This window comes from Elephas maximus, chromosome 4 (genome assembly GCF_024166365.1).
Source record: "Elephas maximus indicus isolate mEleMax1 chromosome 4, mEleMax1 primary haplotype, whole genome shotgun sequence".
NCBI classification, from domain to species: Eukaryota; Metazoa; Chordata; class Mammalia; order Proboscidea; family Elephantidae; genus Elephas; species Elephas maximus.
In genome coordinates, this window is record NC_064822.1 from 34,154,265 (window position 1) to 34,169,776 (window position 15,512).

Consider the following 15,512-nt stretch of genomic DNA (forward strand, 5'->3'; position numbering starts at 1 on the left):
TTCTTGCTATTCATGGTATGATTTTGTACTGCAAGCTTATATTTAAATTCTGTTTAAAATTTAACTCTTGCATTTCTAAAACCAACTGGTATATTCATTAAAGCTTCAGCTTTTTAGTGATAAAAATATGATTTCCTTAAGAATCAAATTACATTCCTATCACTAACATCTTTTGGTTGTTCCTCTAAATAATATATGAATAAAGAATACTATCTTCTCACTAAATAAAGTAAAAAACAAAAAGAAAGAAACCTCGGTGTAAATTTTTAAATCATCTAACATGGAGAATTAGATTTCTGATATTCATTAAATATCAAAGAAATTCCCGCTGTACCCAATGCAGGCTACCTTTTTATATAAGTGAATTTATGCATGTATCCTGCAGACTGTACAGATGAATATGTTTGAGTCTTTCAGCTTTTAGTGGATACAAAGTAGAATGATTGATAAAATCCTCCCTACTATTGGCTATTATTTACTGACTCTTAAGTGGCAGGTTGTATTTATGCCAATTTATCTGCTTCAGGGAACATTCTTGATAGCAGAACAAAGTGAATAAAAGTAGTTTGCTTTGCAAATGAATGCAAATGGGAGAGCCTTTCGGAAAGCCCTTTAACAGGGGCAGTGCACTTTGATTATGAGTGAAGCTGCCATTTGGACATGGTGAAAAGAGCACGCTTGAACCATTGATTGGGGGAGACAGTAAAAAGTCAGGAAGGGCCCTGTTAAGCTTGCAGTGAGGCAGGCGGATGTCAGTGTGGTTAGAGCACAGTGGGAGAATGACAGGGAGGATTAGTGTCAGGGAGAAGCTTTGCTGTAGCTGTGGAGATAGTCCCTGGGGTCACTCACCTCTGACTGTTGTTCTGTGCTGATGGTTCTGTAATGCAAACTGCCTGATGTATGCCTGTTCATTATCGGAAATGGTGATTAGAAAAGGTATTTGTCTCAAAGGTTCCTTTCTTTCTTTTTAATTAAAAGAAAATAAGGTAGGAATCCTCTTTCTCTCTGCTGACTACTAGAGTGTTGTTTAATACCAGAGTGGCTACTGCCTCTGGTGAGTGATATAGTTTAGTGGTAAAATGTAATGTGAAATATTTGTAACATGGTCATTTGTTATTTGATAATAGTTATTATTTGCTTTGCTCAGTTTTGATTTTGACCAGTGCTAAGTAACACATACAGAATATGCTTGCTATTAGGCTTTTTACTTTTGAAATTTTATAATCCTTAAGGTATTTCATTATTCAGCTTTATAATTTGGCCAACTTTTAGGAGATATTTATCATCTCAAAAATGAAATGTTTTGCATGTACTTTGTGGTATAAGCCTTGATTGCAGCAGTTTCTAATTTTAATTCTATTCCCAAGTTTTATCAAATGCTGGCATTTCACTGTCAGCTACCAAGCTAAACTTCTTGAAAATACATGCTTTTAAAATTGAATATTGTTACACAGAGTGAATGAGGACGTATCTTTGTTTCGTTTCTGATTTTAATTTACTGCATTTACTTGTTCACATTTTCATTCATACTTTAGAGTTTTCTGCTTTCTTTAAAATATAATTTTTCTTAAAACTTAAAGACCTCTTATATTAGCATTATTATAAAAGGCATTTATAAGCAGCAATGACACAATTAGTTCATGGGCTTTGAGAATGGTTCCTCACTTTAAAGCAAAACTGAATTGCCCCCCCCCTTTTTTTTTTTTTTTAGTATCTTCAAAAGCCTGGTTTCACAACATTTCTGCTTTCTTGTTTCTTATACATAGGAAAATAAAAAAAGCTGCTGGAGCTTTGCGTCCTAATGTTAAACGTGAAACACAAACCATTATATGAACACTAGATGCATTTTAATATTATTTGTTGACTTTCGCAGAAACCGTATTGCCAATAATTGGGTTCATAGACTTGTTAAATGTTTTAGCAAACATTCTCCCAATTATCTTTTTCTCTTTTTTTTAAATGTTTTGCAGGCACCTGAATGGACAGAAGAGGACCTCAGCCAGCTGACAAGAAGTATGGTTAAGTTCCCAGGAGGGACCCCAGGTCGATGGGAAAAGATTGCCCATGAATTGGGTCGATCGGTGACAGATGTGAGTTCATTCAGCTTTGCATTGTATAGAGAGTGACAAACCAGAACAAGCAGACTATGTAGAAGGCAGACATAGGTGGCTCTGAAATTATCTTTGGAGAAAGGCTGCAATCCTTGTAGGACCTGGAAGTGAACCATTAACGAAATAAGCAAGAAGCAGATGTCAGTTAGTCCCCTGCTCCACAATTACCAGCTGTAACTGATCAGTGTGTGGGGGATTCCAGTGCTTAGAGACTTAAGCTACTGTAACCTAATCACAGAAAAACAATGCCAGTTTTTGTGTTTATAGTGATCCCTTTAACTGGGAAAAAATAGTTCTCAGACTGATCAGAGTTAGAGAAGTTGTATTTCAGCTGCATCTTTTTAACACTGCAATACAGATTGCTGTTGGTATTTAGACAGGTGGTTTGCATTGATTACATGAGTAGTGTTCCTATAATGCAGATGGAATGTTTGGATTTTTATTTCAAGGTTGATACCCACCATCCATTTTGACAAGTTGTTTAACCAGGAGAAACAAAAAATATATATAAAGATGAATGACCATACCTAACATTTAAAAGAAAGTATTTACTTGGAATGTTTTTGGCTCAACATTTTGGGTACTTTTATTCAGGAAACTTAAGACAGAGGATCTTATAAAAAGCACGTAGCACAGTGCCTAACATGTATTAAATACTTAGCAAATGTTTAATTGAAATTGGGAGAAACTTTTATTTTCATCCATATGATTGTAAGGTATAGTTCATAAAGAATAGTAAATATTCTTTACTAAATAAATAAATTCTTTACTAAATTTAAATAAGTCCTACAGATCTAAAAATTTTAAGGGGTTACCTGAAAGTGAAGATTCAGATACTCCCTTCAGTTCTTTTAGTACACCTTTGGGTCTTTTTTGATAATGAACAATAAAAGAAACCTGCAAAATGATTAATAATCACAGCTACAAAAAAGAGCAGCTTGTTACAGAAAGGCTAGAAGTTCTCTTCCGTGATAATCTTTCACTTTTTTATTTAGAAGCAAACTTACAAAAACTGTTACTGTCAAGCTTTTTCTTTTTGGTGTGTGTGTATGTGTAGGAGCTGCTTTGGAAATTTTAAATTACATATGTGAACATTTTTACTGCCAGACCTTTTTAAAACCACAATTAAGAGAGAGTACTATTTGAATTTGCATAAAATTTTTGCATTATTTTGGCTTCAGCGATTAAATCTGATTATATGGAAAAACAGCTATTGTAGCTTATAACAAAAAAATTTTGGGTATGTTTCGTGAAGAGACCTATTATCTTAGGTGAGTAGCAAAACTGTAAAGATACCTCTTCTTTTGCTGAGAATGTTATTGGGATGTGCATTGTATTATCTTGTTTTAAGATTGTTTGTAAAAGATAAGTTAATAATGACTTATCAGTAAATATCTGACCAAATTAAAGACATTCTATGGTCATTCATGTGTTTTAATTTAAGTACCATGACCCTCTGACTACATAGCTACTATCAATATGGTGATGGACAAAAATTATTCCTGGAATTTTTAGGAATCCATGAAACAGAACTTTTAGTTCAACTGCTTACTGAAAAAAAAATAGTTCTCTAAATTTATTGTCTCCATGGAAGATAACATCATCTTTCACTTTTAAATACTAGTTTTCTGGGCCCTTACAGTTAATAATGCCAGAGGCAGATAAGACATCGAGTAGAGCGATATTTTAAATTAATTTGTTGTCGTTAAAATCTGGTTAAATTTTTATCAGTGTTTTTATGAGGAGAGAGATGAAAGTTTAAAAAAATGCTTAGAATATACATGATAAAGTCAATAGATCCTTGAGGTGGCTAGTTAGTATCATTAAAAAAAAAAACAAAAACCTGTTATCGTCAAGTCAATTCCAACTCATAGAGACCCTATAGGTCAGCGCAGATCTGCTCCATAGGGTTTCCAGGGAGCGCCTAGCGGATGCAAACTGCTGACCTTTTTGGTTAGCAGCCGTAGCTCTTAAACACTATGCCACCAGGGTTTTCCAGTTAGTATCATAGAAAATTTATACGTAATTTGTAAGAGTAGTCTTTGTACAGGCAAAAGTATTGTTTCAATTTTTTTTCTCCTTAGAACTATAAAATTAACCAACGACAACTGGTTCCATGTCTGTAATAACTTTTATTTTATCATGAAAGTGGCAAACATGACTTTTTGAAGGTTTTCTTTGTTTTGATTTGCCAAGTATTCTGTTTTCATAATACCAAAAGCACCTTGGAAATAAACATTCGATAAACCTAAACTTTTGTGGCACCAAAAAATGCCATTGTAATTTTTATTCTTTTCCTTCTATGTCAGCTGTATTTATATGGACTCAATATATTTTCATTCTGTGAGCATCATTTTCATAGCTGAATTATGCATTTCATCCAGTAACTACACACACACAAAAAAACTTTAAATCACTCTTTAAAAGGGACAGGTTTCTGAACACTGAGATAACTAATGTTTAAACACAGGGATGACTTATGAATCACATTGAAGCAGCTGAAAGGGGTTCAGCTATTACCCGGACTTCAAACCAGTTCATTCCAGTTCAAACCCCTGCCAAGAATCTACATTTTAACAAGATTCAATCCTGTTGAAATGCAGATTCTGATTCAGTATATCTGGGGTGGAAATGCAAATTCTCTGCAGGGTTTCAAACTGGACCAAACCGCTTCAAAGCTCTGGCTAGTACGGTTCATCTAGTAAGTGAAAGTTAACCACACTTTAGAAGATTACTTATACTCCTTTTTGGTTGATGGTGCTAATTAGATTTGTTTTCGTTAAGTATTTGATTACGAAAAAGAAACCCAGTTCAGTTTGCTGTAATCAGAACCTCTGCCTGATCACCTGTACCATTTCTGTCTTTGCACATCTGTTCTTTGACCCGTTTTCCTTGCTGAATTTGTAGCTGCAGGCCTAGTTCTCTTTCCTTAGAGAAACAATTGGCCTTTTTTTGAGAGGAGTGGGAAGATACAGTGGCAGGATCTACAAATTCTTTATTTGGGTTGACTGATTTAGTGAAAAGTCTATTTTAGACCTCAATTAAGAAATGAGTTGTAAGTATATTAATTGTCATAATTAACACCATTAGATTGCTGAATTCTACTCTAGATAAACCAAGCAATGTTACTAATTTTTTTTTAAATCAATGAGAAGTATATTTTAACTAAGATATACCTATAAGACCTATATTATTATGGATGAAATGTTTTCAATGTTAACATATGCCTTTCAGCAAATAATTTTGGTAACCACAAAGGACACTCAAATTGTAAAAACAACAGAGGAAACAAAAACTGTCTGGCCTGTAAAAGCAACTTTAATGTGATTATTAGCTGCAGGTTTTCTACATCAGGGTCAGGGAGCACTCAGATTTCTTGCTCGTGAAGTCGTATCACTGTCTTGCCTAAAAGGATGTAAACTGATTCTGCTTCTTTCTGTGGTCACTAATCTCTTGCATTCTGGTTGTGATAACAGACTGATGGGAGATTTTCTGCCTGCTTGAAAAAGGTTCAGGTAGGCAGCAAAACAAAAGACAGGTGGAGAGATTTAAGCAGACTTTTATAATTAGCTTAGTGCCCCAGTGTGAGGAAAGAGATGTGGAGTTAGATTAGAGTCCCTATAGATGAGAAAAGAGGAGACGATAATTAAAATTCCCAATTTTATTTTACATAGCTAACTAGAGAGGGAATAGAGGAGCTATTATGGGGGATTCCTATATTGTTTCAAAAATGCTTAAGCGGATTGTTCAATTGAAAATACGTTTTATGGTTTATCAGTGATAAATATATAGTATTTATTTTTGGCAACAATACTATTGCTCATACTTTTAGAGTCAGACTAGCCCTACACAAAGATGTAAAGATGACAAGGATTGGTTGTTTTTTCGTTTTTTGTTTTCGTAGCAATTCTCTTGATGTGAGCCTAATCTCACACTTCTCTCCCTCTCTTCTTCCTTTACTCTGTCCTACCTCACAGCTCTTAAGGTTATTTAAAATTTTGAAATGAATGGGTCCTTTCCCATTTTCTTTCTAGCTGAGTCACTAGCTAATTTAACAACGAGTTTTCAGTATGTTAATAGATTATAATTAACATGTTACCAGATAACATACCTATATACATACGTGCTTGTATTTTAATAAAGGCCTTCAAAGTTCTTATCCCAAGGACATGAATGATTGGTATAATAATTTCAAGCAACTTGATTGCCTATTTAAAGGACAAAGGAGGCATAGGGTTGTTTTGAGGTACTAGGACCTTCAGTGTCCGTCAGATAAAACTACATAATTAATTGCTTAATCTGTTCATTGGCCTAGTTGGAGTTTTGCTATATATTATATGATTTCTGGGCCAAGGATTACATATTTGCATTCCATGCCACCATTTCTATCTTAACATTGAGCAAAATCACAGTTAGGACATGATCAGGATCTATATATTTACTACATGGGAATAGAATTCATGAAACATTACAGAAATCAGAAAGACAACCTATAGAATAGGAGAAAATTTTTGCAAATCATATAATATATGTGATAAGGGTTTAATATCCAGAATATATAAATAAACTTCTACGACCCAACAACAAAAAAGACAAACAACCTCATTAAAAACTGGGCAAGGAAACTAGACATTTTTCCAGGTAAGATATAGAAATGACTAATAAGCACATGAAAAGATCTCCACATCATTAGTTATCAGGAAAATGCAAATCATAACCACAGTGATACCAGGAGAACTAGATGGTACCCAGCTACCACTCCTGACTGTTCCAACCAGGGCCATAATAGATGATCCTGGAGAAAAATGTAGAGCATAACTAAAATTCCTAATAAAGGCTAGACTTACTGGATTTGTATGTACTAAGGGAACCTCTGAAACTATTGCCCTGATATACCTTTTAATCTTGGAACTCAAACCACTCCAAGTGGTCACCTATCAGCCAAGAAACAGAATGGCTCATAAAATAAATAATATCACCTGTGAGTATTGTGCTGCCCTAAATAATCACCTACATGAGACCTAAAGGTCAATGTTTACTCTAGACCAAAGATGAGAAGGTAAGGGGGGACAAAGAAGCTAGATTAATGGAAACAGAACAACCAGAATGAAAATGATGAAAATGCTGATACATTGTGAAAAGTGTAACCATTTCTATACACATTATTTCTATACACGTTATTCACAGTGTGAAAAGTGGATAATGTGTATAGAAATTTTTAAAATGAGGACCTAATTTGCTATGTAAGTTTTCTCCAAAAAACATGGTAAAGTATTTAAAAAACATAATGAAATACTACTTCACACCCACTAGAATGGCTGTAAAAACACAAACAAATGAAATGGAAAGTAAAAAGTGTTGGCAAGGATATGGAGACATTTAAACCCTCATGCATTGCTAGTAAGAATGTGAAGTGTTGTACTTGCTGTGGAAGACAGTTTGGTGGTTCCTCAAAAAAAGGGTAAACATTGAATTATCATATGACCTAGCAATTCCACTCCCAGGTATACACCCAAAAGAATTGAAAGTGGTGACTCAGACAGATGCCTTTACACCAATGTTCACAGCGGCGTTATTCACAGTAGCCAAAAGGCAGAGACAACCCGAGTGGTCATCAACAGGCGAATGGATAAACAAAATGTGGTATATTCATACGATGGAATGTTATTCATCCATAAAAAAGAAATGAAGTTCTAATACGTGGCATGACATGGATGAACCTTGAAAACATTATGCTAAGTGAAATATTCAACACAAAAGGACAAATACAGCATGTCTCTGAAGTATCTAGAATTGGCAAATTCATGAAGACAAACAGTAGATTAGAAGCTACCAAGGCTTGAGGAGAGCAGAGAATCAGAATCTTTTTTTTTTTTTTTTTTTTGCTCGACGTTTATAGAATCTGTTTAAGATAAAGAAAAAGTTCTGGAAATAGTAGTGATGGTTGCACAACATATGCAAAACATAGGTCTTTTGCATTTGGCCTCTTTCACTTAGCAAAAGATATTTGAAGTTCATCCATGTTGTAACATGTATCAATAGTTCGTGTCTGTATATTGTTGAATAGCGTTGCATTGTAATGATATATTTTGTTTATCCTTTTTCCAGCTGTTAGGCATTTGGATTGTTTCTACTTTTTGGCTATTATAAATGTTGCCATGAATATTCACATACGAGTCCTTGTATGAACATATGTTTTCGTTTCTCTTGGGTAGATTTCTGAAAAACCAGTGGAATTGCTAGGTTTATACTTAAGCTTATGTTTAACTTTTTAAGAAACTGCAAATTGTTTTCTAAAGTGGCTGTACATTTTACATTCTTACCAATAATACGTGAGGTTTCCAGTCTCTCCATAGTTTCACCAACACTTGTTTTTTTTTTCTTGTTGTTTGTTCATCTTTTTTTTTTTTCTAATTATAGCCATTTTAGTAGGAGTGCAGTGGTATCTCATAGTGCTAATTTGCACTAATAACTGATGGTATTGAGCATCTATTCATGTGCTTATTAGCCATCCCCATTCCTTACTCAAGAGCAAACAAATCTGTCTTAGAAGAAGTACAGCCTTAGGAGCAAGGATGGTGAGGCTTCGTCTCACATACTTTGGACATGTTATCAGAAGGGATCAGTCCCTAGAGAAGGACATCATGCTTGGTAGAGTGTCAACAGAAAAGAGGAAGACCCTCAGTGAGATGGATTGACATAGTGGCTGCAACAGTGGGCTCAAGCGTAACGATTCCGAGGATGGCGCAGGAGCAGGCAGTGTTTCATTCTGTTGTACGTAGGACCACTCTGGGTTGGAACTGACTCAGTGGCACCTAACAACAACACCAGTGACTTATTTTCAGAGCCCCAGTGGCGCAGCAGTTAAGAAATCAGTTCAAATCGATCAGCTGCTCCTTAGAAACCCTGCAGAGCAGTTCTACTTTTTCCTATAGGCTTGGTATGAGTCGGAATTGACTCAGCGGCAACTTTTTTTGTTTTCTTGGTTTATGCCTTATTTGGTAAAATGTCTGTTTATATCTTTTGCCCATATTTTAGTTTGGTTGCTTGTCTTCTAATTATTGAATTGTAAGAGCTCTTTATATATTATGGACTGAAGTCCTTTATCAAATGTATGATTTGCAAATATACTCTTCCAGGCTGTGACTTGTTTCTTCATTTTCTTAATGGTGTCTTATGAGGCACGAAAATTTTACTTTCAATGAAGTCTGTTTTATTAATTTTTTTTCTCTTATGGATTATGCTTTCAGCATTGTATCTAAATACTATTGCGTAACCCAAAGTCACAAAGATTTTCTCTTAGAAGTTTTATAATTTAGAGCTTACATTTAGGTCTATGACCCATTTTTTTTTTAAATTGTCCTTTAACTGAAAGTTTACAAATCAAGTCAGATTCTCATACAAAAATTTATAAACACCTTGCTATATACTCCTAATTGTTCTCCCCCTAATGAGACAGCACACTCCTTCCCTCCTCTATTTCTTTTCATGTCCATTTGGCCAGCTTCTGACCCTCTCTGCCCTCTTATCTCCCCTTCAGACAGGAGATGCCAACATAGTCCCATGTGTCTACTTGATCCAAGAAGGTCATTCTTCACCAGTATCATTGTCTATCCCATAGTCTGGTTCAATCCCTGTCTGAAGAGTTAGCTTTAGGAATGGCTCTTTTCTTGGGCTAACAGAAGGCCTGGCGACCATGACATCTGGGGTCATTCTAGTCTCAGTCAGACCATTAAGTCTGGTCTTTTTATGAGAATTTGGGATCTGCATCCCACTGCTCTCCTGCTCCCTCAGGGGTTCTCTGTTGTGTTCCCTGTCAGGACAGTCATCGGTTGTAGCCAGGTACCATCTAGTTCTTCTGGCCTCAGGCTGATGTAGTCTCTGGTTTATGTGGCCCTTTCTGTCTGTGATCCATTTTTTAGTAGATTTTTGTGTTTGGTGTAAAGTAAAGGTCAAGTATTTTTTTTTTTGTATATGTATATCCAATTGCCCCAGCACCATTTGTGGACAGATGTTCCCCTATTGAATTGACTTAGTATCTTAGTCAAAAAACACCTGGCCATAAATGTAAGGGTTTATTTATACATTCTCTTTCTATTGCATTGATCTATATGCCTATCCTGATGACAATACCACACTGTCTTGTGTACTAATTTTGAAATTGGATAGTGTAAGTCCTCTAACTTTGTTCCTTTTCAAAATTATTTTTACTATTCTAAGTACTTTGCATGTCCATATAAACTTTAGGAAATTTCTTATCAATTATTTTATAGGAATTGATAAAAGAATAGAATTGTTTTCTTAATTACACTTTCAGATTGTTCATTGCTAGTCTGTTGAAATACAGTGGGTTTTTGTATATTCAACTTGTAGCCTGGGGACGTCTTAACATTAATAGTTTAATAGTGCTGTGAATAAAAACAGCTTTACTTCCTCCCGTCCATCCTGGAAAATTCACTGGGATATGTCTAACTGTAGGTCCCTTTTGATACATTCTGATTTATTTGTATTCTGTGGTCTCAAACTGAATCTTTAAGTCTTTTTTAACTTCAGAAATCGAGTTAAATAAAGCCTCAGAGTTGGACAGTTCAGCTCTGGCACTCACTAGCATAATAAATCACTAGGATAATTTTGTACCTCAGTTTATTCATCCATAAAATAGGCTTAATTTTATACATCTGTCAGTTTGTTGTACTGTGGGGGCTTGTGTGTTGCTGTGATGCCAGAAGCTATGCCACTAGTATTCAAATACCAGCAGGGTCACTCATGACAGACAGGTTTCAGCTAAGCTTCCAGACTAAGACAGACTAGGAAGAAGGACCCAGCTGTCTATTTCTGAAAAGAATTAGCCAATGAAAACCTTATGAATAGCAGTGGAACATTGTCTGACACGGTGTCAGAAGATGAGCCTCTCAAGTTGGAAGGCACTCAAAATGTGACTGGGGAAGTAGAGTTAACCTTAATGACGTGGATAGAGTCAAACTTTCGGGACCTTCATTTGCTGATGTGGCACAACTCAAAATGAGAAGAAACAGCTGCAAACATCCATTAAAAATCAGAACCTGGAATGTACGAAGTAGGGAAAGGAAGTTGGAAATTTTCAAAAATGAAATGGAACGCATAAACATTGATATCATAGACATTAGTGAGCCGAAATGGACTGGTATCGGCCATTTTCAATTGGACAGTCATATGGTCTACTATGCCAGGAATGACAACTTGAAGAGGAATGGCATTGCATTCACCATCAGAAAGAACATTTCAAGATCTATCCTGAATTACAGTGATATCAGTGATAGGATAATATCCATACCCCTGCAAGGAAGACCAGTTAGTATAACTATTATTAAAATTTACATACCAACCACTAAGACCAAAGATGAAGAAATTGAAGATTTTTACCAACTTCCGCAGTCTGAAATTGATCGAACATGCAATCAGGATGAACGGATAATTACTGCTGATTGGAATGCACAAGTTGGAAACGAAGAAGGATCGGTAGTTGAAAAATACGGCCTTGGTAATAAACCATGTCGCAGGTCAAATGATTGAATTTTGCAAGACTAACAGCTTCTTCATTGCAAATACCTTTTTTCAACAATATAAATGGCAACTATACACATGGACCTAGCCACATGGAATACATAGGAATCAAATCAACTACATCTGTGGAAAGAGATGGAAAAGCTCAATATCAGAACAAACCCAAGGGCCAACTGCAGATCAGACCATCAATTACTTGTATGCAAGTTCAAGTTGAAACTGAAGACAATTAGAACAAGTACACGAGAGCCAAAGTATGACCTTGAGTATATCCCACCTGAATTTACAGAGCATCTCAAGAATGGATTTCACGCATTGAGCACTAATGACCGAGGACCAAATGAGTTGTGGAATGACATTAAGGACATCATACATAAAGAAAGCAAGAGGTCATTTAAAAGACAGGACAGAAAAAAAAAAAAGACCAAAATGGATGTCAGAAGAGACTCTGAAACTTGTTTTTGAACATCAAGTAGCTTAAGCAAGACGAAAAAATGATAAAGTTAAATTGCTGAAGCGAAGATTTCAGAGGACGGCTTGAGAAGACAAAGTACTATGATGACATGTGCAAACAGCTGGAGACAGAAAAACAAAAGGGAAGAAGACGCTCAGCATTTCTCAAGCTGAAAGAACTGAAGAAAATATTCAAGCCTCAAGTTGCAGTAAAGGATTCTAGGGGGAAAATACTGAACAACACAGGAAGCATCAAAAGAAGATGGAAGGAATAGACAGAGTCATAATACCAAAAAGAATTGGTTGACGTTCAACCATTTTAAGAGGTAGCATGTGGTCAGGAACCAATGGTACTGAAGGAAGAAGTCCAAGCAGCACTGAAAAAAAAAACACTGGCAAAAAGCAAGGCTCCAGGAATTGACAGAATATCAACTGAGATGTTTCAACAAACAGATGCAGCGCTGGAAATGCTAACTCTTCTATGCCAAGAAATATGGAGGACAGCTTCCTGGCCAACTGACTGGAAGAGATCCATATTTATGCCTATTCCCAAGAAAGATGATCCAACCAAATGTGGAAATTATCAAACAGTATCATTAATATCACACGCAAGCAAAATTTTGCTGAAGATCATTCAAAAGTGGCTGCAGCAGTATATCAACAAGGAACGGCCAGAAATTCAAGCCAGATTTAGAAGAGGACTTGGGACCAGGGATATCATTGCTGATGTCAGATGGATTCTGGCTAAAAGCAGAAAATACCAGGAGGATGTTTACCTATGTTTTATTGACTATGCAAAGGCATTCGACTGTGTGGAACATAACAAATTATGGATAACATTGCGAAGAATGGGAATTCCAGAACACTTAATTGTGCTCATGAGGAACCTGTACATAGATCAAGAGGCAGTTGTTCAGACAGAACAAGGGGATACTGATTGGTTTAAAGTCAGGAAAGGTGTGTGTCAGAGTTGTATCCTTTCACCATACCTATTTAATCTGTATGCTGAGCAAATAATCCGAGAAGCTGGACTATATGAAGAAGAACAGGGCATCAGGATTGGAGGAAGATTCATTAACAACCTGCGTTATGCAGATGACACAACCTTGCTTGCTGAAAGTGAAGAGGACTGGAAGCATTTACTAATGATCAAAGACTGCAGCCATCGGTATGGATTACACCTCAACATAAAGAAAACAAAAATCCTCACAACTGGACCAATGAGCAACATCATGATAAATGGAGAAAAGACTGAAGTTGTCACAGATTTCTTTTACTTGGATCCACCATCAACAGCCATGGAGGCCCCAGTCAAGAAATTAAAAGACACATTGCACTGGGCGAATCTGCTGCAAAGGACCTTTTTAAAGTGTGGACAAGCATAGATGTTACCTTGAAGACTAAGGTTCACCTGACCAAAGCCATGGTATTTTCAGTTGTATCACATGCATGTGAAAGCTGGGACAATGAATAAGGAAGACCGAAGAATTGACGCCTTTGAATTGTGGTCTTAGCAAAGAATACTGAATATACCAAACAAACAAACAAACAAAAAAACGAAACCCAGTGCCGTCGATTCGATTCTGACTCATAGCGACCCTATAGGACAGAGTAGAAGTGCCCCATGGAGTTTCCAAGGAGAGCCTGGTGGATTCAAACTGCCGACCTTTTGGTTAGCAGCCATAGCACTTAACCAGTATGCCACCAGGGTTTCCATTGAATATACCGTGGACTGCCAAAAGAATGAACAAATCTGTCTTGGAAGAAGTACAACCAGAATGCTCCTTGGAAGCAAGGATGAGACTGCGTCTTGCATATTTTGCACATGTTGTCAGGAGGGATCAGTCCCTGGAGAAGGACATCATGCTTGGTAAAGTACACACGGTCAACGGAAAAGAGGAAGACCCTCAATGAGATGGATTGACACAGTGGCTGCAACAATGGGCTCAAGCATAACAGTTGTAAGGATGGCGCAGGACCAGGCAGTGTTTCATTCTGTTGTGCATAGGGTTGCTTTGATTTGGACCTGACTCAATGGCACCTAACAACAATAACTTATTGACATAATTACATCATTCGAGCTGTGAAAACTTCACCCACATTCAATGCCACCTTTCCCACTACTATAAACAAAGTGATTGCTACTTAGGGAATACTTCTCTCTCTGCCCTCCCCCTACCCCTGGTAACCACTAATGAACATTAGTTTCTATATAGTTACCTATTCATGTCATTTCATAAAAGTGAGAACACTCAATGTTTGTCTTTTTGTGATTTCGCTCAACATAATGTTCTCCAGGCTCATCCACATTGTAAGACAGGCTGGATTTCTTACAGAATATTTCATAACCCAGATTTTTCTGAGTGTTTCCTGAAGGTATCATTTAAGTTACTTCTCTATCTCTTGTATTTCCTGTAAACTGAAAGATAGCTCTAGAAGCTTGATTCAAATTAAACACTTTTGGTAAGAATACTCCATAGGAAATGTCACATATGTGATGTAATGTGACATGTGATGGTTAATTAATTCCAGTGATTGTCTTTGATATTTCCAAAAAAAAAAAAAAAAAAACTTTTTTTTTTTTTTAGTGGACCAGGATTTATCGTCATATCCATTCCTATAATTCCTTTTTATTGTTCTCACTTATGATATCACCAAGGTTGAAAAATTAGCCAATTATAGGCTTTCTCTGATGCTTAAGGACCAACCATTGGCAGGTTCCTTTATTTGTCTCTACTTTCTTGGATCTGAAGAGTAATTGAATCACCTGTCCAGACTAGCCTTTGAGAGATACTGTGTCACATTCAGCAGCATGTAAAGTCCCATTGTCTTTCTATTATTGGTGCTAACTTTGATTAGTTGGTTCAGGAGGTGGTTGTCAGATCTCTGTTGTCAATAATTGATGAGGTTATACTTTAGTACCTGTATGAATATTCTTTTACCCCACCCACAACCTTTTTAAAGTTTTTTCCTATACTACAGGATAAGACTATCTCATTTTCTGGTTTTCCTTTTTCCATACTTTTCTTTTAGATTGATCTTTTCATTTGTCCGACACAAAATTTCTGTTTACAGAGAGAGGACAGTGTCAGGGACTTTAAATGGATTTTCTCAGAGATTGTTTGGGTTTGCATGCAACGTTTAGTCCCAGAAAACAGCAAAAAAAAAAAAAAAAAAGTATTTTTCTCTGACTAGATTTTGCTAGATTTCCTGACTTGGTTTTTTTCTCTGACTTGATTTCCAATTGGCTGAGTTTACTAAGAAGGCAGGGAGAATTACTACTTTGCTAAGAAGTTTCCTATTTTAGCCTCTGAGTACAGAAACCAAAAAGCACTATTTTCACCAACATGTTAGGTTAAGATTTGCTCCTTACCAACTGTTCTGTAACTTTGTTGTTGCTGTCAT

The 15,512-nt window shown here is 36.2% G+C and overlaps 1 protein-coding gene across 3 annotated transcripts in view; it reads left to right on the forward strand.

Moving 5' to 3' along the window:
- DNAJC1 (DnaJ heat shock protein family (Hsp40) member C1) overlaps positions 1–15,512 on the forward strand; it is a 323,430-nt gene that overhangs the window by 256,608 nt on the left and 51,310 nt on the right. For all 3 annotated transcript variants that reach the window (XM_049881877.1, XM_049881878.1, XM_049881879.1), the window contains one exon: positions 1,971–2,090. In XM_049881877.1, the coding sequence (XP_049737834.1) occupies positions 1,971–2,090 (120 nt within the window). The remainder of the gene's footprint in view (positions 1–1,970; positions 2,091–15,512) is intronic.